Here is a 26,173-nt window from a genome sequence, read left to right as displayed (position 1 = left end):
GACACCCCTTTCCGGGGCGCCTCAGCCCGGCGACACTGCCGGCGAGAGGCCGAGAGGTGAAAATCCCGGAAAGGTGAAAATGCCGGAAAGGTGAAAATTCCGCTTTATGGGAGACCCGGCCGGCGGAGCCGCGGGCAGGGCCGCGCTCCCCTCACGGCGCATGCGCGCGGGGTTGGCGGGGCGGGTTTGGCGGGCGAGCGGCACCGGGGCCCGGCGGGGCTCGGAGCGCGGCTTTAGGGCCCGGCTTTAGGCGCCGTGAGCGCGGCTCAGCGGCTCTGTGACCCGGCGGCGCTAGGGCCCTGCGGGGCGCTCGTCGGGCGGCGTTAGGGCCCGGCGGGACAGCGCGGGCGGCTCTGGGGCCCTGCGCGCCCACGCCGGGGGTCTCGCCACCCCCCCCCCTCCCGCCATAGAAGGAGCAATGGCGGCGCCGTAGCGCGGCCGCCGAACCCCCGCCCGAGCGCCGCGCCCGGGCCCGGCGGGAGCCGAGCGGGGCCGCCGCTCCTCCTCCTCCTCCCGCTGCCGCTGCTCCCCGCAGCCCCGCGGCCGCCATGGCCACCGAGCTGGAGCCGCCGGCCGCCGGCGCCGTGACGGGCGCGGCGCCGCTGGAGGCGGAGGAGGACGAGGAGCACTGGCTGTACGGGGGTAGGTACCGCCGGCCGCGGGGGCAGCGCGGGGCCCCGGCCGGCAGCGGGCCCGGCCCCGCCTCAGGGCCGCCCCCGCCTGCGGGGCCGTGCGGGACCGGGGGCGGCCCCGCGGGAGGGAGGGACCGACCGGGCATCCCTCCATGGGCCCCTCAGAGCCACCGGGCATCTCTGCCTAGGCCCCCTCAGAGCCACCGGGCATCCCTCCATGGGCCCCTCAGAGCCACCGGCCTGTGCCCCCCGGGCCCACAGAGGCACCGGCGGCCGCCCCCGGCCTCCCTCTCTGGGCGGCTGGCGGAGTGTTATTGTCCTTTATCAGTAACACGGATGCACAGAGGTTAAGGCGATGCTTTGTTAAGAGTTTCAGGTCGCTAATCACCCAAACCGTGTGAACCCCTGGGCTAACGGGGCTGGGATGTGGCCAGTATAAACCACAGGATTTTATTGAAACGTCTTTGTCCTCCCCATAGGCTTTCCACATGATTGCTTTTATGTTTCTTCTTCCCTGGCACGTTGAAATTCTATATAAAGACCTTCATAAGTGACTTCAGTTCCTGTCAGATAGTTGTCTCTGTTCTCTGAGACTCAAGATATATATTTTGTTTGGTGTGAGGCATCACCTCTGCAGATGGGTGGTGTTTGTTGGTTGGAGTTTATTTTTAGTTGTTCCATTTCTAGTTGAACTTTGTTGAAGAGAGAGCATTAGGGTTATAGTGCCTTGGCACCACTGAGTATTTCTGTACCTGTGATGCCTTTTGTGCTTGAATTTATCTTTTTTCCTTTCACTTGAATAATTCCTTTGTTCTTACTATTGTTTTTGCAGATGACACCACTGGTAAGCAAGAAGATGGACCAATTTCTGGGTGAGTCCTGAGGCTGTTTATTCATTATAACAATACATGGTGTAAAGATTGAGCCTTGTTGAGCAGAGCTCTGTGAATGCTTTGGAGCAGTGCTGCTGCCAGGAACAGCAGCCTGTCCTTGCCCCATCCCATGGGATCATCCCCAGCTGAGGGTGGCAGGCATTTATGGATGTGGAAGCTGAACTGAATGAGTGGACTGGTTTGATTTAGAGCTAACTTTTAGCCCTTTTTTTTTTTTTTTTTTTTTTTTTTTTCTCTCAGCAGTTAGTTTCAAACCAGATCTATTTTCCAGTTTAATTCCCTGGGAAAAACGATGCCCTGAGTGAGGACTGGCATTGTGCTGGCCTGGCACTGGTAAAGTTGGGCTGTGCTTTAGTCTGGGAAAGGTAAAAACTTTGAGCTTGGGTTAAAATACTCAAACCAGCTCATTCTGTGAGATCTCTCAAGTGGTGTGGGTAAGACTTGGAGGTAAAACCAATAATCAGTTTGGCTTTCTGTGTGTGGAAGGGATTGTCTGTCCTAGGTTATATTTCCTTTCTGTTTGTAGCTATGTGTTCAGCAGAGCTTGGTCTCAGCACAGGATTAGCTGTTTGCTGTTTTAAATGTAACATTTTTCAGAAGGCTTGGTTTTCCCTGGGCTTGTGTGTGTTCAGCCCCTTCCAAAGTTCAGTTTAGTGTTTATTATCATTGTAGGTGCAGTGTCTGGAATGTTGAGGTAGTTACAGACACTGTCCTACTTTTGTGCTTAAGGAATATGAAAACTTGTTCAAATAAATGAGTGGTAAAAAACATGGTAAGTTGTTACCTAAAAACATCAAATGTGCTTTGTGAGGAGGAACAACTTTTAGAGAGAAATTTACAGCTGCTTTACATAAATCTGCTGTTCCTTGTCACATTCATCTGAATGTAATTTTACTTTACAAGCAGGACTAAAAATCTGAATTTTCAGCAACTGTCTCCAATAACTGCAAAATGCAGGAAGGAAGAATATTAGTGGCCATGCTGGCTTTCTTTTTTCCCCCCCCTTTTTATTTTTTTCCCCATATTTCTTTGTTGCACAATGAGAATGTACCTAAATGAAGAGCTGTGGGGTGTTTTAAGAAAAATGACTCTTTGTTTGCTCTGCTGTCAGCAGCTGCAGCTCCAGGGATGCACTGCTGGCTTGTCTGGGGTATTTGTCCCCAGCCAGGGAGCAGAAATCTGCAGAGTTTGGGATGCAGCATCATTGATATTCCCAAGCCTAAGGGATGTGTTAAATGCCAGCAGGATGCTGTGCTGTCAGCAGTGCCCAGGATTGTGTTGGCATTCTGGGGAAGTGAAATCTCTGCCATGTTTTTGTGTGCCCAGATGATGCTGGGGACCTGTCAGAGGGGTTAGGAAAAGGCTCCTGGTTCCCAAGTGTCTCCCTGAACTCCAGTTCATACATTTTAATGCACACCCACAGATGCTTCATGTGACTTGCAGCTGAAGGTAGCACTTGTCACTGTTCCTGAGCACAGTCATCTCAGAGTTCTGAGGAGATTCAGGGCTGGAGGTCAGTGCTTGGATTGGGCAAAAAGGTTTTGGATCCATCAGAGAGATTTTCTTCAGTGGTCCATGCTTTGGTCCTCACATCACAGCCTGTGTCTGCAGCATGGAAACACCTGGAGGCAGATTTTCCCTCTGACACCTTGGCTGCCTTTTATACCTGCAAGTGTGTGCAGGTGTCACATCAGGAGCTTGGCACCCATGGGACCTGTGCTTGGTCAGCTGCCCGACCTTCAGCCCTCTTTTTCATCTCAGCCTGATGAGTTTCTTTGTATATGGGACTTCCCCAAAATGGGGCTTCAGTTATGCTCAGATTGTTTGTTCTTTGTTTCACACTCAGTAGCTGTTGTGTTGTTTTGCCTTTCTCGTGTGGTATCTCGTGTCACTCTGAGGTGGCTTTGATGTGACCAGTGTTTGGATTCTCTGAGATGTTGCCTGCTCCTTTTTGAAGACAATCCTGTGGATGTCTGACAGGGGATTTTAAATTAATAGCAACATCTCCACAAAACACCGGTGGAGAATTAGGTTGGCCTGAGCTGTTCTGATTGTCCCTCTTGAAAATCTCAGAATTATTTTGAAGTTCTGCTAAGTTTTACCTATGACATTAGAGACAAATAAGGTCTCTGTATTTCGGTTCTGTAACACTTGGCACACTCTTTTTTAGCATGTTTACATCAGTTCCACTTTCTTGCTTGGCCAGTGCAATAAACAATGTTAACATTTGTACAAACTCTTTAAACTGGAGGTAAATCCAAACCTGACCACTGTTTGATCAGGTCTAATTTGTAATGAGTGAGAAGAATGGGTGCATAACTATCTGACTTTTCCTTTTGGAATTTGAACTACTTACTGTAAACTATTTGTAGAAATATTTGTAAAATCACTTTTTCTTTAATTTCTCTGGGACAGATGCCTTTGCTGCTGACTAAATGCACGTGTAATTATTAGCATCCTTAAGGAGGAGGTGAAATTTTGCTTATTATGGTCTTATTCTTATCAGTTGTGATTGTGCCAAATCTGAGCTGAGCCAGCTGCCACTGAGCTGTTGAGTGCTGTCAGGTGCTCTCTGGATGTGTGAAACTGATTCTTCCCAGCAAAAGCAAAGCCAAGGCAGGAGGATGGATTTTTTTGTCAGGTGGTTGAGCAAATGCCAGCAGAACAATCACACAACAAGAATAAAGCATTGTGTGAAAGTCACCTGGGTAAAGGCTTTAGAACTGGTTGTAGGTGACCCTCCAGGCTGGGCTTGTCCATTTTCTGTTCTGTGTCGTGGTCACTTTGTTTTCTCTGTCCCCTTCTGCAGACACACAGAATCTGCTCACCCTCTGCAGGATGCCCCCCAGGAGAGCCGGCCTGTCAACAACGAGGACAGGGAGATGTCCCAGCATGTACGTGGGGATTTCTGTGCTTCTCAGCACTCCTGGGGACAAACAGGGAGTCTGAAGATCCTGGTACTGCCTAACACTTTATATTTGCAGTGTTGGGATGTACTGCCAGCCATTCCCAAGCAGCTCCAGCAACAGCCTTGTCTTACCCTGCCTTGAGTGGTGGGGAGGGAGCCCTGGTGCAGGCTCTGCTCTTACCCTCTCAGGAGGCAGATCAGGGTCTCTGATGCTGCAGTCTGGTAGGAAAAGCAGAACACGATGTGTTCCAGCTCAACATTCAGTGTGACTTCTGAAGGACATGTAAAATATGGGAAATACTGGGATAGAAAGCCCAGGGTGCTGGGAATGAGTTTAGGTTCAGGCTCAGACCTCTTAGAATGCAATCTGATGGCTTGGTGCTGAAAGAGGAGGAGGAGGAGGGTTGATTCTCTCCACCCTCCTCTCCTGGGCTCTTTGATGGGTTTGTTTTCTGCCACATCAAGAGGGTTCATGCAGGGTTCTGACAGACCCACATGCTGTGGAAAAGGAGGAAGGGTGAGGGACACCTTCCTCATGCAGGGTGAGGTGTTAATTCAGCCTGTGCTTCTCACAAAACTGCACTTGCTGCAGATCTGCAAGATTTCTTTCCTATTCCTTTTGTGCCCAGCACTGGGGTTGCACTGGAGTCAGATCTGTAAAGTGAAGTGACTTGGGGGCTGATTGTGCTGAATCAGCCAAACCAAACTCCTCAGCAGCTCTCTACCACAGAAATTGTGGTGAGAGAATATTTACCTTGAGGTTCTTAGGTGAAGCCTGGTGAAAATGTATTTTGGTGGTTTTCATTTGTGGTTGTGTATTTGACCATGGCCCTGGTGAAGGACGTGTGTCAAAAAAGCCCCAGCTCTGAAAAAGAGTGGGGCAGAGGAGCTGAGGGATGTGGTGAAATTCTTAGAACTGAGCTAAACCTTCCCCAGGTTCACAAATATTACCTCAAATTTCATGTAGGGCTAAATCTTCAAAGGACACGGGAGTTTCTCTGTGGGCAGCTGCCCGTCGTTGTTGAAGGCTGTTCAGGAAGCTCCCTGAGATTTGGCTGTGCTGGAGAATTCTCAGTTGTGTGCATTGATGAGCTCCTGTGTGCCTGTGCTGTTGCAGGCCCTTCCCAGTGGTGAGGATGATGAGGATGACAGCGACAGTGACAGCGATGACGACGACGTGAAGGTCACGATTGGCAACATCAAGACGGGAGCGCCGTCCTACATGTGGGTACTGCTGGCTGTGGGGTTTGCTGAGGGAGCCCAGCATGTTGGGGTGGAAAGGGGGTGAGCTGAGAGCTGCTCTGGCTCAGGACACCACCATGGGCTCAGCAGCTGATGGGCAGCTCTGCCCTGCAATTGCTTGTTGGAGAATCCATCTGGAGAATGGGAATGGTGATGCTGCTGGAAAATTAACTTACTAATTCCTGGGCAGAATCGAGGGTGGGAAGTTCTGTTTAACCCATCTGTGAAAACTTCCAGAAGTAAAATCTGTATTGCTAAGAATTTGCATCAGCTGTGAATTTACTAACTTCCAGCTGTCTGATTTTTCTGTGGCTCAGAAATGGCGAGGCTGGATTTGAGAAGCAGAAAATTATATTTTTTACAACTCTGCCTAATGTGCATTGAACAAAAATAGTAAGACAGCACTTTTGCTTGCTGCTAGCAGCCTTCCTCTTACACAAGCTACTTACCTGTGCTTTGCTGCATACTCTAATTTTTCCACTTTATGGATAATTTCCTTCTCTTGTTGTAGAGGTGGTTTCACTCTGATGGATGACTCTGAATAGCAAACCCAGGTGAAATAAAGCATCTCCTGAAGGGTGTCAGGGCTTGAATATATTTTGCATGAGAATCTGTAGCCAAGTAATTTGTTCAAATGCCAATGTAGTGATTCTTTTCCAATAGGGGAACTCCTATGAATCTAAACTTAAAAACGGGTAGAGGCTATGGAGCGTCAGCTTCAGGTATTGCTGTTATTTTTATCCTTCACCTTTGCAGTATTTCACCTACCTGGCACTGAGAGCTGCAGCAGCTGCAAATTTGGCTCTGTTTGAAAGGATATAGAGTTAATGTATACCAGGAATAGGAAGTGCATTCCCTAAAAATCGGTGTTCCCAGCATAGTCTGAGGGGCAGGATGCAATGGAGTGATTTAATTACTCATCACTGAGCAAGGTGATAATAATTCTGTTCCAACTAGGAAAAAAATACATTGATTGATACTTTTACTATAAAACCCAGAATATTTCTAAAATATATTGTTGCACTGGGGCTGAGCTTTTCAGCCCTGGAAGGAACTGGAACTCAGAGTCCTGAGCTACTTGCAGAATAAAATTCTAAAAGAAACAAACTCTGGCCTTGAGTATCAGCTGTGTTTATTGGGCTGCTGAAATTTTCCCCACCATTCAGTTTAGTTTCTACTATAAATTGACTCTTGGGTTCTGTCCTTCCACATATGTGAGACTGTCTTTTCCTGGGCTTCATCTACTCCCTTCCACTAATTGCTTTATCCAAATGAATTATCTTCTGATTGAGAAAATAAGAACAGATTCCCCTTGTAGATTCTGTACCTGAGTTTTGCAGGCTCCTCTTAGTCCACTAAAGACTGGTCCTGAAAAAGTCTCTTGTTAGGAGAAAATGTGTCTGTCTTAGGAGGGGAAAATAAATACTTTGCCTGGGGATAAAAAAATAATTTAATTTTATTTTCATTTGGGATAAATTTCATGCATATCCTAATGATTTGCTCTGTCTGTAGTACCAATCTGGGTTGAATTTGCTTCTCTGCTGTTCAGCTGCAGGTGCTGCACACCCTGTTTGTTTATGGAGTGACTGGAGTCCTTTTTATTAAAAAGCTGATTGTGGTTACCTGCGTGCTGTAAAGCCAGTGATTAATTCACTGCAGTGCTTTGTTTTTGCTGGATTAATTTGCTGAGCAAATGAGTGGATTAAAGGCATTGCATTAAAAGTTGTAACATCCCTCTCTCCCCAAAGCCAAGCTGCAGCCCAAAGGTATTGACTTGGATGCTGCAGGGAATATAAATGGATTGCCTGTGATAGAAGTGGATTTGGATTCATTTGAAGACAAACCGTGGAGGAAGCCAGGTGAGGCCTCACAGTTCCTTGTGGTAAATATTTTCTGCAGTTCTACTTGTGTCTCTTTATTTTCACATGTAATTTCTGTCCATTTATTGTTGCCAGGGAACAGGGAAGCTGGAACAATGTGTGTTGCTCAGCCTCTGCTGCCTGGCTAGACAATCAATGGCATTTACTGATTGAACAAGCCATGCTCTACGTAAAATTGGGTTGCATTTATTGCAGTAATTGAACTTCCCTAAAGGGAGCAGCTATTTTTTTTTAAATGGTCTGTTTTATTAATTCCCTACTTCCAGAGAACATTGCACTGATACCAATCCAATAATGCTTGGCCTTAAAGGCAGCTGTGTGGGGTCAGGATTTGGGTGTTGATATTTGTGCAGGAGCTTGTTCTGTGTCCCCAGGCCAAGCCCAGAGTTGTCCCTGTGGTCCCTCCTCATTTGGGTCCTGGGGCTGCCCACACTTATTTGTAGGAGGGAGATTTCTCCTCTTACAGCTGTAGGATGCTACAAATCAATTGCTGTTTTTCTCCTGATACAAAAATAATTGAAGGAACTAGACATCCAGATTTTTGCTGTGCTATTCTCATAAAATGTGCTGTGATTAAACGTCAACTGAAACAAAAAGTCCACTTAACCTTTTCTCAGCCATCATTTTTCTCCCTGCCAGCCCCTGTATTTTATTTATCTTTCAGCAGTATTGCTGTGCTGAGTAAGTAGAGCTTTCCTGAGGTTGCCTGTGCTGTGGTCTGGGTATCTCTTGCCCACAAGAAGGGCACTCCAGTGCTGAAAGCTCCATGGGCATGTCCAGGTATCAAACCAGCACTGAAGCACCCTGCAGACAGTGCAGGCAGAATGGAACAGAAGCTTTTCTTCTGCAGGGATATTTTCTCCTTGAGTGCCAAGTGAGACAGAGGGGAATGGGAAGAAAATCAGTTAGAAAGGATACAGTGAAGTTCAAAGATAAAGCATGGACACGGTTGTGGCCATGCTGACATCCCTGGACCAAGATAGAGCCAGCTGGCCCTAAAACAGTGTTGGAATGCAATAGAGGGAAGATTTCTGCAGAGCTGTGTGGTCTGTAAGTTTATTTTAGATAGCAAGTAACTCATTACTCAACAGCCTTTCAAGTTTATATCCTTTACAGTTAATTGTTCAGCAGCTTGGTATGTCTTTGAGTGAGGGAGTGGAAGGAGAAATCCAGTGTGGAAGAACTGATAGAGGCCTGAAATAGAGGCTGATAAAATCGACGAGTAAATGTTGTGTTGCTGAGTCTGTGTGGATGCAGTTTGCATGTTTGGGTGGTACAGCAGGAAGAGTGGCCAGCCCAGGAGATAAACCTCACTGCTTAGACCTCACAGTTAAACTAAGCTCAGCTTGGGCAGAGTTCTGCTTTGCCCTTGTAGCAGCTCTTTGTTTTGGTCTGTGTAGGAATATCTTTGTGTGGGGGATGTTTGAGGGACACCTCAGCAGGGCAGGAGTTGCTTTGTAGTGCTGGGAGGTGGGAGGGGAGCTCCTGGAATTCCTGCAGCTGGAATTGCCCCTCTGCATCTCTGGGTTCTTGGCAAGCAGTTTGTGGTCACCTCTTATTCAGAAGTGCTCGTGCTGAATTAGCACATTGCACAGGAGACTGGCAGTGGGAGATAACACTCTGGGATGGCTAATTAGGGTTGTGACTGAACTTTAGTTACTTGTGCAGTCCGAGGTGCATCAATACAAACCTTCCACTTGAGCTGCCTTTCACAAAATGGGCGAGCCCCAGAATCTCCTCTCCAAACAGCAAAGGCACTGATGGTCAGCAGGGGAATGTGTGGGCTTAGTTCTGCCAGGAAAAAGGTTCTGTGGCTCCACCCCATTTTTGTGGTGGGGGCTGGAACTGTCACTCCTGTGCTGTGCCCAGCATTCAGCTCGTGTGGACAGTTGGAAAAAACCAGCCTGAAAAAATCAGGCTGGTGAATAAGTGATTGCAGGGAGCTCCCGATGGCCTGTGGAGGTGCTGTGCTGTGTGTCCCAGGGGTCCCACTGCTGCTCAGGCCATGTCCCCCTCCCACCCAAGGTGCAGCCACTGTCTCCTCTGTGGCACCCACAATTCTATGCCAAGGAAAGGCACAAGCTGGGCTCTCTGGAAAACTTCTGTTGCTTTAACTCTTTATGTAAGCACTTAAAGGACAGCTTGAGAATGCAAATGAACAGAACCTCTGTGTTAACTCCTGCTCCCTCTGCCAGGTGCTGATCTTTCTGATTACTTTAATTATGGATTCAATGAAGAAACATGGAAAGCTTATTGTGAAAAGCAGCGGCGGCTTCAGCTGGGGCTGGACCCTGCTCCTCCCATCAGCACTGAGAACAAGATCACGGTGGGTGACTTGTGACTCCTGCTCCTGCCTCCAGGAAAACTGGGATTATGGTTGTAGTCACAGAGATGAGGGTGTAAGAGCACGAGATATCTCAGTTCTGAACTGTTCTGTGTTCTTTCAGCAAGGAGAAATGCAAAAATGAATCATTAAAGATTCGATCTCTGTTGAAAATCTTTTCTGTGTGGAAGGAATAGTTCCATCAGCCTGACAGGTTTGAACCACTACAGCAGAGTGAATTTCCAATTGACTTTTAGGGGTGTCTGCTTGGAAAACTCTCTGGATGATAGAGGTGCAGGGAGGGGAGCTGGGCCCCCAGGGTTGTTTTGCTCACTGCTGATGCTGCAGTGGTGTGGCTGCCTTTTGTGTTTGCAGACTGCTTTGGCCATCAGCCTTGCAGGAATCCACGGTGGCCATCAGAACTTGAGCCAAATTGTCAGTACAGCAGGTATTGCTCATTCCAGTTTTGACTTAGTGACTCCATGGAAAATGATATGAGTTGAATAAACTCATTACAGGACTTCTGATGGGAGACAGTGGACAGCAGGCTGAGGCTGGAATGGCCACTAGGTGCCAGAAATGGCTGTGCCTTGACTGAAGAATGGGTTGCTGTGATTGTTCCTTTTCTCTGGCTGAGGGTTAATCTCCATCTTGTGTGTTATCTATTTCCTTCCATAGGTTCAGCAGGGAAGAACAGGCAATGCTGAAAAAGAAGTGGAAAACAACATCATCAAAACAGAGTTCAAAACAGACTTCTTGGCTCTGGTGGGAGGACGAATGAAGGCTGGGCCTCCTCCCAACAGGTAAGAGAGGAGCATGTTTTTTATGGGGGCACCTGGGAACCACCTGGGCCATGGCTGAGTCTCCTCAAACTTCAAAGAGAACTTTTTAAGCTTGGCAGGAAGCCAAGTGTCACCTGCAGCAGGGCAAGCCCTGCCTGCCCATTGCCCCCTCCTTGGTGCAGGGAGGGAATCCTGGATCCCAGCTGATGGGACACATCTCTGGGAATGGAAGGAGCCAGGCAAACACCCCAGCTTTGAGGGCTCACACTGCTGACATTGCTTGTGCTTGCTTGGCTTATTCCCACTCCCACGATGTTAATCTTTGCCTCCTCAAGTGGAAGTGGATTACGAGTTTGGCAGAGGATAAGAGGAGCTGTTGGTTCCTGAGCCTGTGTGCGACGCTGCTGGATGTGTGGTAAAACAACTGAGTCATTCTGAGGGGCAGCCTCTGCTGGGGAAAGCACTTGGCCCTTAGCACATCAATGGGGTTTTATCAAAAGCTTCAGAAGAACACACCAGAGGAGCCTGAGCTTTGGGCTCGGGGTGTTTCTGTTGCTTCACTCACAAAACAGCTTTTGCACACCTGCCTTGCAGAAAGCAGCCCTGCATCCCAGCTTTACCCCTTGGCTGGGAACCAACTCTGTGCTTCAAGGATGAGCCTTAAAGCTCTGCTCAGTCTGTTGGATTTGAGCACTTTGGGGGCATTTCTGTCCCGGTGTGCAATCCCTGTTTTGACACCTATTCGTGGTGGCTCTTTGGATCACTCTGGGTGTTCAGAGAGCCCAAACTCACCCCTGCTCAGAGGGAAATTGTTCAGGAATGCAAACGGGTTTCTCATCTTCTCATCCCAATTTGAGAGCTGTTTCCCTAGTGGGAAAGAAAGCATGAAAGAAATCTGCTGACAGCAGGGAGAATTGCTCCTTCTGCTGCTTGTGAGCCTAAAAAGATGCGTGTGCTTTGTCCCAGGAAGCTGGGTGGGACCATCGATGTGATCGGGGGCCAGGCAGGCACGATCCGCAGGGTGGAGGGGAGACGTCGGGATAAACACGCCTCGGAGGAAAACCCCATCCAGGTAAAGCTCTGTGCTGCCTCGGCAAATTGCTGATTTTATTGCACTTCTGCTGAACCCTGGGCAAAAGTGTGTGTGTTCCTCATCTCCCACGTCTCAGTTCATACCTGCAGAGCAGCAGGTAAAACACGGACCCTGTGTGAGGTGTGTGCATGTATCATTCCCTTCTGCGGGCTCAGTTAGTTTCTGAGTTAAAAGCTTGGTCTTGCTAGGAGCTAGATTTGTCCTTTAAAGACCAGTTCTCCCTTTGGAATGGTAAGGCTTGAGTTCTTTCATCATCAGCTCTCCCAAAGTATTTCTAGGAATGTGTAGCTGGGAATGTGTTCTGTTGATTATTCCCTTCCACTGTGGGTTTGGAATCTTCAGATCTGCAGTGAAGTGCTTGTACCTGGAGCTGGTGTTTCTCTGTAGTTTAAAGTAACATTTAGTTTTAAAGCAGTTGGTGCAGCCCACACCTCAGACTGAGCCTGGGCCTGTGTTACTGGATCTAGTCCCTTGTAAGAAATGAAAGCCTGAGTTTAAAGCTGGTCTCAGTTCTGGGCTTCCCTGCCCAGTGTGTGACCATAATGTTCTGGCTGGTTCCAAGGCAGGAAGCTGCAGGGTCTGAGGACCATCAGGGGCCAAACCCCCTTCTCTTAACCACCTTCCTCCTGCCAGCACTGCTAACTTACCATAAAAACCTGAACATGGAACCTTCCCCTTCTAGGCCCAATCCCTTGGGTTTTTCTCCATGGTTGTGTGGTCTGTTTATTTTTTAGTAGTCGGTTTTCCAGATTTTGCCAAGAAAAGAGTTAGCTGGGAAAGGGTTGTTTGCTGTTCTCCCCCTCACAAGCACTGCCAGCTTCACTTCAGGTCACTGTGCTGCCTCTGCATTTTGGTCACTCTTCAGGCATGGCCACAGTCCTGTTGTGGTGATGCTGCCAGCACTCTGAGGGTCCTGCTGCAGGAGCCAAGGAATTAAAATGCTCTTTTCTCATTCCTGTACCCCCTAAGGTCCTGGGAGACCATGGCAGTAAGCCCCAGCCCCCCCAGCAGCCCCAGCAGCCCTCCCAGCCCCAGCAGCCTCCTCAGCAGCAGCCCTTCGCTCCACCGGCAGGGCCCCCGCCTCCCCCGCTCGCCGGGCCTCCTCCTCCTCACTTCCTGCACCCTCCTCCTCCGGTGACTTCTGTTCCTCCTCCCCTGCATCCTCCAGGTACGTGGGCGCTCCGTGGAATGGGGGTTGGGATGTTCCAGCCTTGGAGCACATCAGAGGTGTCAAGGTTCAGTGCCATGGGAGGGGTGAGCACTCAGGGGACAGATCCTTACCCTGGCCAGCCTTTGTTCAGTCTCCATCAGCCTATTTAATGTTTGCCCTGAATGCTTAAAAATGGCTTGGGGAAAAAAAAAAAAATCTCTGGGCTCTGTTTCCCTGAGGGAACCTCCCAGTGCTACTGATCCATTTGCTTTATTGATGGAAGTCAAGAAGCAGGTTCCTGTTTCTCTGGAGGAAGCTGAGAACTGTGGTTTCTGGATTAAACTTTTGAAGTGGGGGGGCACATTCTGGGCTTCTGCTGGTCCTGGAGCAGCAGCCAGGATCTGGAGAAGGCACCAGGAGCACTTCATGTACTGACTCCTGCCTGGGGAGGATTCACTGCAGCACTCAGGGGTTCTTTTCCCTATAACTTCTCCATGGTAGCTTTTCCTACTGCCTTGGATTAAAATGCTTGGCAAAATGGAGAAATGGAGATGGAGACACTGGAGTGGAACCTGCAGCAGATTCTCCTCTCCAGCTCCTTCAGTTGTTCTGAATCAATTGTTTGTGTGTTCACACTCAGGAAAGGAGTTCCCCAGTGTAAGAGAACAGCAACATTTTAAATTACAAAGGTAAAGAGATCATAATTTGAGAAAATTGTATCATTTATAGACTAATTCCCACTTAGTAGCACCAATTTTTCTGCTGCTCTCTTTGCTCCAGTATGTGAGATTTATTCAAAGTTGTGCTTTGAGGTTTAGCAGAGAGTCCATGAAGTGCAGAGAGGCCACACTTTCCCTATTGGCCTCACTTGTTTTTCCTGCTTATTTCCACAGGCCTGCCACCTCCAGGTCCAATTCCAGGTAGGTGTTACCTTGTTCTTAATAACAGCAGCAATTTTGATCACACAGGTTCAGAGCATTTGGACTAAGTAACATGAAATAGGATGGCAGCAGTTTAGAGCACAGTTAATTTGAGATAAACTCCAACTGAGCATTGAAGCTGGGCTGTTTATCTTCTACTCTGACATAAATCTGTAGGTCAGAATATTGATTGTTATATTCTGATCAGAATGCAATGTGTCTGCATCCTCAGAACCACTTTTCCTCCATAGAGCTGTAAGAGTTAATTGTTACTCCTTGATGGATCTCATGTTCAGTATTTATAAGCCAAAATAGAAAGTAGTTTTTGCTGTTTTTCTTCCCATATCCCTAACAAAAACTAACTAGAACTTTAGGGTGGGAATTTGAGGGGACCATCCTACCCTGAAGGAAAATTATTCCATTTTAAACAGGGTCTTGTTTAGAGTAAAAAGATGCTTTAATGCTTTTGAACTGTGAACAGCACTTGTGAAGCTGCAAGATCTTGGTGCTGATTTACCCCTCTGTGTTTAGGGTTGTTCCCACCCCCTCTGGCACCACCACCAGCTCTCCTCATCCCAACCTTGGATGGGTAAGACCACACCTGGGTAAGATCATGCCATGGGAGCAGCTCCCCTGGAGGAAGGGAGGAAGGGAGGAGAACAGAATCAGAGCTGGGGATGCATGGTCTGCTCTTGGGTTGGGTGAGGGATGAGAGCAGAGTCTTGTCAGGAATCCTCTGTGCATTCACCTGGATTTGTCATGTTCAGGGCACAGGAAGGAGCCAATAAAATCTGGGTAAAGCCTAGAGTAGTTGATGGCATGATTTCTCTGGAGGTGCTCCAGGTATTTTGTGAGCACTGGTGCTTTCCCAAGGCAAGCAGAGGGATCATGGCAGGTTTGGAAGCTGTGGCAAAAGCCTTGAGCATTTCTGGTAGTGGGATTCCCATAGGAGTGCTCCACAAACCTCCAGGAAAAACAGGGTGGAGCTGCAGCACAGCCAGAGCCGTGGGGGTCCCTGATGTCAGTAACTCACCCCCTTTTCTCTCCCAAAGGCAGCCAGCCAGCTACAACAACAGGCAGCCACCTCCCTTTGGCTACAACTCTGCAGGTGAGCACCAGCAGGACCCATCCCACTGCTGCTCTCTCTTGCCTGGCTCTTGGCAGCCCAGGCTTCTCTGAGGCTGACACACACCATGGCTGCTCCCAGACAATCCCAGGCAGGGGCACAGCCAGGCTGGCTTTGGTGCACTGGGTGTTGTGCAGATGTGGTGCTGCAGTTTTGTGGCTGAGTGCTGAGGCTCAGGTCACTGTTCCAGTGTTCCAGGGCAGATCCCCAGCACAGAGAAGCTTCCCCAGTGCCTCAGCAGTGTTCTCCTGCCCATTTGCACACACTTGAGCTCGCCCTCACTCACAAATTCTCCCTTTTCCCCACTCTCATGGATTAGCACAACCATCCACAACTCCTGAGCTGGCATCTCCTCCCCGAGCTTTTGAATCCCTCCTCCCCCCCGTCACCCTCTCCCTTGCCTACAGGCACCATCTCCTGTGGTTCTGTGATGGAGAGGCAGTGCCAGGATTTCAGCAGATTCCCTTCCCTGGTGCAGCCCCAGTTCTCTCCCAGTCCTGTAGTGCCCAGCTGGGAGTGGCTGCTCGTGGCTGTGCTGAGCGCTGGGAGCTCAGGGAGCCCTGCAGGGCAGGGTTGGGGGAGTGGCAGTGCCAGCCCTTCCCAAGGAGAGGAGTGCTGCCAGATGTGGCACTGCTTTGGGATACAGCCTCACTGCTCCAGCAGTGACATCCTTCACTGGCCCTCCCCAGGTGCCACCCTAGAGCAGAAGGTACCCAGTGGGACGTGGGACCCTGTACAGGTGACCAAGAGCCCAGGGCTGACAGAGACTGTGCAGTGCTGCCTGTAAATGCCTGCTCTCAGAGAAAAAGTGTTCCCTGTCCTTAGCAAAGTGCTGGAAGGGAAGGGGAGGACAGCAGGGAGTTGGGCCATTGTCCCCTTGGATCTCTGCTGCCAGAGGGGGTTTTTGGAAGGGGAGGGACACGGGGGATGCTGGCCTTGCTCTGGCTGACGGAGGGTTCTGCTCTCTGGCTGCAGATTCAGGTTTCATCAGCTACCCCCCCATCTCCACGTCCCACACGCCCTGGGTGACCACGGTGGACAAGGGCACGAGCAGCTCCAGCAGCAGCCACTGGGAATACTCGGGCTCCAGGCGGGACAGGGAACGGGAGCGCGAGCGGGAGCGGGACAGGGAGCGCGACCGGGACCGCGACCGCACCCCGACCACCAGTGAATACAACAAGTGAGTGCCGCCCTCCTGCCGCCCTCCTGCTGCTCCCTGCACCGCCCTGGGACACCTCGGGGTCTGGCCAAGCCGTGGGTGATAGGGGACGCCAGCTGAATTCTCTGGAATGTCTGGGGAAGAGCTCCCTTGGATCAATAACTACAGCCCAGAGCAGGGGCTGTGTCACTGATTTCCTGTCTCTGGGTCTGGGCTTTTTTGTTTCAATCCAGCAGAACCAGTTCCTCTTGCTCTCCCGCGAGGCCAGTCAATGAAATAGCCCCTCTGTGTTTACTCAGTGTTTCACAGTTCAGTGTGAAGCACTGGCTGCAGGAGCTGCTGCTTCTTGTCTTCTAAATGTCACTGTCAGATCAAAGGACAAACAGCCTGCTCTGCTCTGCTCTCCTGTGGGGCTGGGAGTGCCATTCCCTGGGAGTCAGCCAGGAAATGGGAGCAGGACTGCAGAGACCACCTTGGTGGGAGCACTTGGGAAAGGACAGGAGGCTCGGAGCCTCCCTGTGTTATCTGACGTGGAGGCTGGGCTGCACAGACTTCCCAAACCCATCCCTTTGGTGTTCAGTCAGCAGCAGCCTCGGTGTTTTGCAGGCTCCAGGCTCAGAAATGCCAATAATCACTCAAAACATGATCAGAATGTGCATTCCTGGCACAGAGTGCTTCCTGCCAGGGAGCTTCCCAGCACAGGGAGGGAGAAAACAGGGCAGTGTGCTCCTAATTTTTTTTTTTACTTTATAATCTTTGGGGCACTGTGGATGGGAGTGAGGTGGGGGGGGGGGGGAAGAGAACAGAAGACAAACTTGCTAAAATTGGAAAAGCTCAGACTCCCCCACTTCCTTGTGCTGGAGCCAAGGCCAGGGATCAGCTCTCCTGAGCACATTGCTGGCATTTCTAGGTGGTGTTGGAGCACCCTGGTGCAGGTCAAAGCAGGGCAAGTGGCCTTTGGAGCACTCCCAGCTCATTGATCCTGGATATTTGTTTGTCCAGCCTGCTTCCAGAAGTGTCAGAACTTCCTTTCTTCCAAGTCTGAGTATTGTTCCCACAGAGGGACTTGTTAACCCTTCAGATTTTGCCTTTCAGGAGTTTACCAGGGGGATGTACAGATGTTTCTGGGTGGGAAGAACAGGGGAAATAATTTTGAGGGGTTTTGGTCTGTTTGGTACTTGGGCTTGTTCTGTTCGTGTGAGTCCACCAATGTCTCATTTTCCTCTGACTTGTTATTTAAAACTGTCTGAAATATTTGTCCTAAAATAATATGGTTCTGAAATGCTCTGTATTTTTTGGTATTGTAAGCTTGGAAGTCTTGAGTGTGCTGGGAAGTGTCCAACCCGTGCCAGGAGAGCCCTTTGGTTCAGTTCAACATTGTGACAGTGCAGTGATGGGTTTGGAAGTGCAGGGCCCAGGGCACTTCTGCTGGGTTTTGGTTTTCATGGAGTTTTATTTTAATGTGCTTGAGCTCCTGGGAAATGTGTGTGCCCTGAGCCAGGGTTAGAGGGGAGTGTGGGATGTGCCTCAGTTTGGGGCACACCCTGCCCGCTCCTGGGCATTGAATGCGGTGCTTTGAGCAGGTACAGAGGTGCAGACAGAAACTGTGCTCACAATTTGGGGTTTTGAGCTCGTGGAGAAGAAAACAGAAAGGAGACAAAGGCTGGGAGGTTTTCTGGGCCGTGTGTGCAGAGGGAAGCCCAGCAGCGATGCGAGGAGCCGTGTTCCTGTCCCCGAGGCTTCAGGAGCACCCGCGGGCAGTGAGAGGTGCCGGCTGTCGCTGGTGACAGCGGCTCAGGCGCAGGGGCCGTGTCCCTGTGCCCACAGTGTCCCTTGTCCCCGCAGTGACGACGAGCGGTACCGCTACTACAGCCGCGAGCGCAGCTACGACTTCGAGCGCGATTATCGGCGCAGCCGCGACCGCAGCCGCGAGCGAGAGGAGCGACACCGCGAGCGCCGCCACCGCGACAAGGACGACAGCAGCAAACACAAATCCTCCCGCAGGTCAGTCCGGGCTCGGGACACTCTCGGGATGCAGTGACAGCTCCCTGTGTCCCACAGCCTGGGGCGGGAGGGACCCTCTGGGACAGGGAGGGGAGACATCGCGGGGGAGTTCCCACTCAGGACTGAGCTGGGCTCAGCCTCCAGCAGAGCTCCCGTCTTAAAAGGACTCACAAAGGCGGTGCGAGGTCATGACAGACATCTCTGGGGACAGTGACTCCATCACCTCCCTGGGCAGCCCATTCCAATGCCCAATCACTCCTGTGAAGAATTTCCTTCTGCCTGCACTCAGGAATTGAGCAGGAGGAGCAGAGCTCTTGCCCAGAGCCTGATAGTGAGGGAGGTGATGGTCTGCACGAAGGTGAAACTCCTGGGGCAGAGCAGCCTGTCCTGAAATCACAGCTTTTCTGCAGAAAGTGGATTTACAACAGATGATCTTCCTGGAAGAGCAATCCCCAGCACAGCAGCAGCTCTGTTCTCTGGGCTGAGATAGGTCCTGTGTCACTTCACACCCCATTCATGACTTGTCCTTTTTTCTTTATGCTTCATCTCCCTTCTTTGAGATGAAATTCCTGTCAGCTCTGTAGGTAATTACCCTTATTTTGAAACTGGTATCAGAAAAACTCCTCTGTAGTGACTGGAGGAAAAAGGCAGTTTTTATCCTTAAGGAGATGAGTAAGTTTTCAAGGAAGGATTGATTGCTGAAGGGTTGGAAGCAAAATGATAGGAAGAAAGACTAAGACCATAATAAAAATAGAATACAGAACAACTGGAAGCTGAGCTGGTATCAGACAAACAAGTCATTGGCTTTAGGGTTATTTCTCAGCTGCTTCTATTCAGAATTGAAACCTTGGAGTAGATACCTCACTGTAGGAATCCAGCCCATGGTCCCCTCCAACCCAAACCAATCTGGGATTGCCTGCTTGAGGCACACTGAGGTTTGAGCCTGTTTGAGGCATCTGCAGATGAAAGGGTTTCATTTCCAGCTTCCTGCAAACTGAGCAGTCTGCAGGAAATCACTGACGCTGCTTTCAGTATTAAAGGACAGTGACATTGTCCCAGCATCAGCCACTGACACATCGGCCACGAGGTGGCTGAAGGTGTTTTGTGGAGAGGCAGCAGCCTTTTATTTTTTCCCTTTTTTTTTTTTTTTTTTTTTTTTGCTTTTAATGACTGTGAAACCATTTATTAAACCAGTCAGAAAATTCCTTGAAGCCAGGAGGTTTTCAGCCAGGTTCAGCCAGTTCTGTCTCTGCTGCTAAACTGGAATTCCAGCTGTGCTAAGAATTGCTCTGTACACCTGATGCTGTCCCTGCTCATGGAGCTGTGCCTGCACAGTCACAGTTCATCCTGGGATAAATTCATCTGCTTGTTCCTGCACTCTGGGCTGTGCTTTAATTCTGCCACTTCACACCACAGTCAGCTCCTGAGAGCTCCCTTGGTTTGAACCTGGTAGAGAAGCAGCAGAAAATCTCCAAATGGAGGGGCCAAACCAGAGCTGCCCCCTTTTCCTGGGGCAGGCAGAGCTGCTCCTGGGGCTGTGTTGGCTGCGTGGAGCAGTGGCAGAGCACAGGCTCAGGGCATGCACAGCCTGTTCAGGCCTCTTCTGCCTGGGATTGCTCCCACATCACAGAAATCCTGGGTGAACATCCCCACTTATCCACCCACGTGTGGAAAACTGGGTGAGATAAAGGAGTTCCAAAGCACGAAGGCAGTGAAGAGCCAGGTCAGGTGTGAGGCAGCAGAAGCAGAAACAGGATCTGCCTCCCATGGGGAACCCACATTTCTCTCACTCCATTGATCTCTTTGCTGCCTCTTGTCCAGGGATTTCCCCAGCAAGTCCAGGGATTTCCCCAGCACACTGAGGGAGTGAAAGCTTTAAACAGGGCTCAAGTTTAGGACTCCTCCTCTTCCCCCTCCCAGCCTCGGTGCTGTGTCAGAATTGTTGGAGCTCACTCAGGAGTGGAAGAACAACAGGTGTTGCATGTGGACACTGCCAGGAGTGGCAGAGTGTGGCAGTGGCAGTGTGACAAGGGCAGTGTGCGACTGTGGCAGAGCGTGGCAGTGTGTGACAGTGTGGCAGTGGCAGTGTGACAGTGTGTGGCAGTGGCAGAGTGTGACAGTGGCAGTGTGACAGTGTGTGACAATGGCAGTGTGTGACAATGGCAGTGTGTGACAGTGGCAGTGTGACAGTGTGTGACAGTGGCAGAGTGTGACAGTGTGTGACTGTGGCAGTGTGACTGTGGCAGTGTGTGACAGTGGCAGAGTGTGGCAGTGTGACAGTGACAGAGGCAGAGTGTGGCATTGTATGACAGTGGCAGTGTGACAGTGGCAGTGTGACATTGACAGTGTGTGACGAGTGTGGCAGTGCTGATGAATCTCAAAAATCGCCGCCGTGCCCTCGGCACCGCTGAGGTGGCTCCCATGGGTGGGGATCAAAGCCCCCGTGCCCATCACTGGGTCCCTGCTGTGGCAGGGCTGTGTCTGATGTCACTTTGTCGCCCGTGTCCCCTCTCAGGAAGCAGCACGAGAGCGAGGAGGGGGAGAGCCACCGGCGCCACAAGCACAAAAAGAACAAGCGGAGCAAGGAGGAGAAGGAGGCGAGCGAGGACGGTGCCCAGGAGGGAGAGGAGCAGGACACCAAGGAGTGAGGCAGGGCCCCCACCGGGAACTCACTCCTGTGGAACCAGCATGGCATTGGTGATGTTTTGCTTGGGGGGGTGATTTTTTTTTATTATTATTTTTTACTTTTTTCCAAGGGAAGAGGCTGACTGGGCGAGCCGTGGCACAGCCGGCAGTGCTTCGGGAGCCGAGGCTGCACGTGCCCTTAAACTTCCTTTTTTTTGTTTGATTTTGATACAAGACAATACAGCAGTACTAGTTACAAAGCACTGAGCTACTCTACTCATCCACATCCCTAGGGAGAACTTTGGTGTATCAGATCCTATGGTTTCTGATGGAAGATGGCTTCAGCTGAAACTAATGCAATTAGGTCATAGTTCTTGGTTCTTTTTGTCATCATCATTCCTTTTTGAGAACTAGGACAGTAAGTGCAACTTGAAATTTATTGTCCAAAGAACAGCGTGACTTAGATCCCAGGAGCCAGCTTAGAGTCTGGTGTCCAGTAGTAAAAAGTCTCATCCCCAAATAAATTTCTTTATAGCTACAAAAACAGCTTCTGATTTCTCCGTGGCCAGCTGGGTGTGTCAGGAGGAGCTGCAGGATCTGCTCCAGGTGGGCACAGGGGCCTGCCTGGATGTGGCAGCTTCCAGAAGCTGCTGAGGGAGTTCACGCAGCACAGTGTGCAGAGACTCCAAAACTGGCTTTTTTTATCCATTGCAAAGGTAGTTGTGTCATGTTACTCCTCTGCGTGGGGAATCAATGAAGATCCATAGCAAGAGCATGAATTTCTCTTTAATTCCTTTTGACTTAACTATTTTATTTCCTTTTTTTACTAAGAGTTGACTGAATAACCTAGAGTGCAGTAGAGAACACCAAGTCCCAGTTAGCAGTTTGCCCTCGTGGGGTTGGCGTTTCTATTTGGGTATCACCAACACTCCTGTCCAATGCATTCCTTTCCCTTAGATCCCAAAATAAATTTAGTCAAATTCCAAAGTTTCTTTGGACTTAGTATTGGTTGGGGAAGGGGCAACAGAGATGTTTCTGGGTGGGAAATAATTTTGAGGGGTTTTAGTCTGTTTGGTCCTGGGGATCCTGCCCTTCTGTTCGTGTGAGTCCACCAATGTCTCATTTTCCTTTTACTTGTTATTTAAAAGTGTCTGAAATGTTTGTCCTAAAATAATATGGTTCTGAAATGCTCTGTATTTTTTGGTATTGTAAGCTTGGAAGTCCTGAGTGTGCTGGGAAGTGTCCAACCCGTGCCAGGAGAGCCCTTTGGTTCAGTTCAACATTGTGACAGTGCAGTGATGGGTTTGGAAGTGCAGAGCCCAGGGCACTTTTGCTGGGTTTTGGTTTTCATGGAGTTTTATTTTAATGTGCATGAGCTCCTGGGAAATGTGTGTGCACTGAGCCAGGGTTAGCTGGGATCAGGCTGCAGGGTGTTCCTGCCTGTGCAGCCACACTGGAGCCCAGATTGGGGAATATCACTCAGTGCCCCTGGGCAGCTCTGCAAGCTGCAGCACTCCCAGCTCCTGGCACCGGGTGTGCAGGGAACAAGGGAATCCTCCTGGCAGCTGCTGCTCAGGGCAGGGCTTCAGCTGGCAGTGCCCAAAAGCTTTCAGGAGAATGGAATGAACTTTCTGTGCCCCAGGAGAAATCCAGACCAGAGTGGTGAGGAGGAGTCGGGGGTGCTTGGTCTGTGCTCACTGGCACCACACAGGACAGAGGTGCCCCCTTCCCTCAGGGGGGGCATTTGGTGCTGGCATTTTCCAGCACAGGAGCTAACCTGGCTGGGGCAGCCAGTGCCAGAGGGGGCCTGGGCAGTGCCCCCAGGCCCTCTGAGCTGGCTCTTCTGCCCCTGGAATGTTGCAGCCAGGTGAGGGGGTTGGTCCCAGCCGAGGACCTTTCTCCCAGCTCTGCATGCCCAGGTGTCCCCGGTGCCTCTCCAGGGGCGGCCAGGGCTGTTCACAGCCACTCCCCGAGCTCCTGCACTGTTGGAGTGACACAATTAATGGTGGGCACACCCAGTCTGCATCCCACCAGTCCTGGTGCTGCTGTGGGACTGGGAATTGGGAATCCAGCATGGATTCAGTCAGGGCTGCACCTCCTCCTGTGTTACTTCAATGAGCTGGAGCCAAGTCACAGGATATGCTGAGGTGCAGGAGACCTTCACTAATGGGGGCAGGCAAAAGCAGGCAAAGCCCCAAAAGGGGCCAGGAGCAGCTGGGAATTTAAGGTAAATAGTTTTAAATTGGTTTCATTAGGTAGAGATAAACTGTTTGCCTTTACTATCAGGGAAATGTAAAGGTTTGTTGGAAAATATTTGTGTTTGCATCAGGAAGCTGCTGCAGGTTTACTGCTGTTGGGATGTGGGGTTTAGTGTTGTTGAGGGATTTTTCCCAGCCAGCTCCTTTCCTGGGAGAAGCAAAGACAAATTTCACTGTTTCCTGCCATGGGGTCACTTTTTGGAGCAGTCTTGCTGAGATGACCTGGGGGCATAAGCTGCTACATGGAAAGAAGGGGTTAAAGACCACACCTCTAATGCACATTTTTCAGCAATATTACAATAATTTATAAAGGCATCAAAACAAATTCAACATCTATTAACAAGCTGATTTCGGAAACAAAATTTAAATTACGAGGACATTTTGGTGAAGTTGAAGGCACCTTGAAAGGAGATGGAGTAAAAAAGGTTCTGCAGCCTCCTCCTCCCTCCACTGCCAGCCCAGCAGCTCCTCCCTCCTGCCCCACGTTTGGGGCAGGCAGTGGGAATCACCCTCTCTGTGTCCACATCAATATTTACTGTTCCAGGCACAGATTCTGCACATTGATTGGAAAGAGATAAAAAATTGCTTCATGTTTTTATGTCCCAGCGAGGTCAATGATGAGTTTTCCCTTTGGGGATTATTTTGCTCTCAGCATTCAGTAGAAGAAGAGGAAAGCAGCCCTGGAGCCCAGGTAGCCCCAGAGGTGCTGTCAGAGTCCCCAGAGGTGTTGCTCAGCCCAGCCAAGGCTGCTGGGAGGGTGGAGCCGAGGTTCCTGCAGTGTCCTGGGCTCTGGGACAGGCCCTGCTGTCCCTGCTGCAGCTCCCAGAGCAGGAGGTGAAGTCACTGTGTGTAAACAAGGCCCAGGGACAGCAAATGCCAAACTGCCAGCCCAGGAGAAGCCTCAGCCAGGGCTGCTACAAGGAATTGAACATTCATTCGAGGCAGCATTGACACAGGGGACACACTCCTTGGATTCTTACTAAGCTGGTCCTGCAAAAGGTGCAGCAGAGGCAGCACAGGAGAAAAGATCTCTCAGTGCAACCTGGTTTGAGGAAAAAAACCCATCATTTCTACTGCTCATGAAGCTGCTAAAAAAGGGAATTGCTTCAGATGGAGTTTGCATTAGGAACTTTCACAGTGTCAGAGGTCAAACCACCCTGCCTGGGCTTCAGTTCTTTAATTCTAAATTTTAACTGCACAGTGGGTTTGAACTGAAGCCAGGCTGGGCACAGTCACCTTCTGGAGGTGACTTTTCCTGGAGCCAAGGATCCTTTGAGCTTCCCCTGATCCCATGAGTGGATATTTTGCTCCAGCTGGAAGAGGGACAGGAACAGAACTGGAGGAGAAATCTCACCTGACAGTACAGGTGCTCCTGTCCCTGCCTGAACTCTGCCCCTCATCACTGGAAACATAAAAATAAGACAGGCATCAAGCTGGGCCAGGGCTGTCTGATCCCAGCCCGTTCCCTTCCTCATCTTCCTTCTGGGGAAAAGCTGCTTTAATCAATCCTAAAACCAGGAAAACTTGTGGGCTTTAAATGAACCTTGCCCCTTGACCTTTGGTAAAGTCACATTTTGCAACATGGTATTTCAATGAAACCCCTATTGCTGATACCTTTGAGTGGTTCAAGCTGTTGAAATTGTCCCTTTGAAATAAGTCAGTGGAGTTGGCAGGATCCTAAATTGGGGTTTGTGACAGGACCCTCATACAGGTAACAGCTCTGAGTTACCCTGGGGTTTTAATGGCTGAACACATTCCTGGGGTTATTGACACATAAACATGAGCACTGGGAAATCCTGATAGGTACAAGTGCCTAAATTGGGTCCCCCATCCTTACAGATTTAGTAGCTGCTTCTAAAAGCTTCTGTTTTGACCCATTCAGATACTCAGTGGAAAGCAGAGCCCTCAAATCAAGGCAAGCCTCAGCAGCCTCCAGGGCAGGCTGTGGAGAAACACTGGGATGAGCTTTCTGTGCACCACCAATCCTAAGGGGCTTTGAGGAGCCTGGGAAGCTCCACCAGCTGTTGCATGAACCCTTACTTTGAATTCAACATCCAGATTTGTTGGTAAAGTGTTGTCCATGAAAAGGAAGCAAGGAGTCTTCCATGGCAGTGCACCAGGAGCAGGAGTGGAGCAGTCCCTGTTTCCCTGTCAGGTGTGGCCACTGCTGTTGGATACCTGGAAGTGTTGGGGGTTTGCTGGAGCTGTCACACGAGGCTGCCTGGCCAGGACACCACAGTCAGGGTCACTTTGTTCCTCTGCTCCTTCAGCATTGGGATTAATTCCGAGTTGCTCATTCCTATTGCTGGCACTCCGTTCACTGCCACGATTTCATCTCCACACCTGCCCAAAGACAGGATCCAGTCAGGATAATGAACCCAGGTTCATTAACCCTGTACCCCCGGTCCCCCTGAGCCCACCCTGAGCCAAATCATCAACTCTTGAAAGAACTTTTTCCCTTGGGGCAGAGGGGAGGAGAAAAGGAGGACACTGCTGGTGCTGGGTGGCAGCATAGGGAGCTCTGCTGGTAAAACACTGATGCCCCACGTCCCTCCTGCTACTCCCCAGCAGCCCCACTGCCACCATCAGAGGTGTGACAGGGACCTGTCCCCTCCTGAGGGGGGCTGAGGCCCCACAGCCCTGGCCCAGTGCTCCCACCTCAGCTCTGGGAGCAAAGCCCAGCTCCCTGCACCCAGCTGGGTCCCCTCCCTGTGTCTGTGGCAGCCCTTGGTGCCCAGGAGCCAGCCCAGCACCCCAGAGATGCCTGTGGGGCCGTGCAGCCCCACCCTGCTCCTCTCACCGGGATCTCTCACCAACAACCAGATCAGCAAAGCTCCAGTTAAGGTTCCTGCACAGGCGGGCTTTTGTTGCTTGTGTTGGGATACTTTTCCTAATTTTCCTAATTTTTTATACTCTGGAACCTCCAAGATTCATCTCAAACATCCCCTTTCTACTTTTTCCTAATGACTCAATTAAACCCTTCACAGTTAGGTTTTAAAGGGCTGTAAATTCCTTTTGTTGCACCTTTATGGAGAAACCAAAACACCACTTAACGCAGGGTTTACTTTGTTACAAGTTTGGCAACAGCATTACCTCCCAAATGAGTGATGACAGAGTCATTAACCTGGAGCTGAGCTCCTTCCAAGGGTCAGAGTCTGGAAACCCCCCCAGCCCTGGT

The 26,173-nt window shown here is 50.2% G+C and overlaps 2 protein-coding genes across 3 annotated transcripts in view; one reads left to right on the top strand and one right to left on the bottom strand.

The window, feature by feature from the left end:
• The first annotated feature begins 533 nt into the window (after positions 1 to 533).
• On the top strand, positions 534 to 21,724 carry LOC106853708 (uncharacterized). Its single transcript, XM_014877133.2, has 16 exons — positions 534 to 642; positions 1,465 to 1,504; positions 4,335 to 4,419; positions 5,551 to 5,657; positions 6,339 to 6,397; positions 7,424 to 7,534; positions 9,751 to 9,881; positions 10,557 to 10,681; positions 11,627 to 11,732; positions 12,723 to 12,921; positions 13,797 to 13,823; positions 14,355 to 14,412; positions 14,876 to 14,931; positions 15,925 to 16,129; positions 17,954 to 18,112; positions 20,628 to 21,724. Exons 1-16 carry the CDS (start codon positions 549 to 551, stop codon positions 20,758 to 20,760), a joined length of 1,695 nt encoding a protein of 564 aa, XP_014732619.2. The 5' UTR covers positions 534 to 548; the 3' UTR covers positions 20,761 to 21,724.
• Positions 21,725 to 23,276: 1,552 nt separating this feature from the next.
• LOC106853707 (ligand of Numb protein X 2-like) overlaps positions 23,277 to 26,173 on the bottom strand; it is a 28,603-nt gene continuing 25,706 nt past the window's right edge. For both annotated transcript variants that reach the window (XM_088172973.1, XM_088172971.1), the window contains exon 10: positions 23,277 to 25,338. In XM_088172973.1, the coding sequence (XP_088029099.1) occupies positions 25,203 to 25,338 (136 nt within the window). In that variant the 3' untranslated portion in view covers positions 23,277 to 25,202. The remainder of the gene's footprint in view (positions 25,339 to 26,173) is intronic.

Source organism: Sturnus vulgaris, chromosome 14, assembly GCF_052056855.1.
Source record: "Sturnus vulgaris isolate bStuVul1 chromosome 14, bStuVul1.hap1, whole genome shotgun sequence".
In the NCBI taxonomy this organism is placed as follows: Eukaryota; Metazoa; Chordata; class Aves; order Passeriformes; family Sturnidae; genus Sturnus; species Sturnus vulgaris.
The sequence above is the reverse complement of the archived record's forward strand: the minus strand, read 5'-3'. Positions and strand labels throughout refer to the sequence as shown.

Coding starts and splice junctions, on each gene's coding strand:
- LOC106853708 (XM_014877133.2), top strand. CDS start 549: ATGGCCACCGAGCTGGAGCCGCCGGCCGCCGGCGCCGTGACGGGCGCG. Junction 9,882..10,556: donor GCACTGAGAACAAGATCACG/GTGGGTGACTTG, acceptor TTCCTTCCATAG/GTTCAGCAGGGAAGAACAGG. Junction 11,733..12,722: donor CGGAGGAAAACCCCATCCAG/GTAAAGCTCTGT, acceptor GTACCCCCTAAG/GTCCTGGGAGACCATGGCAG.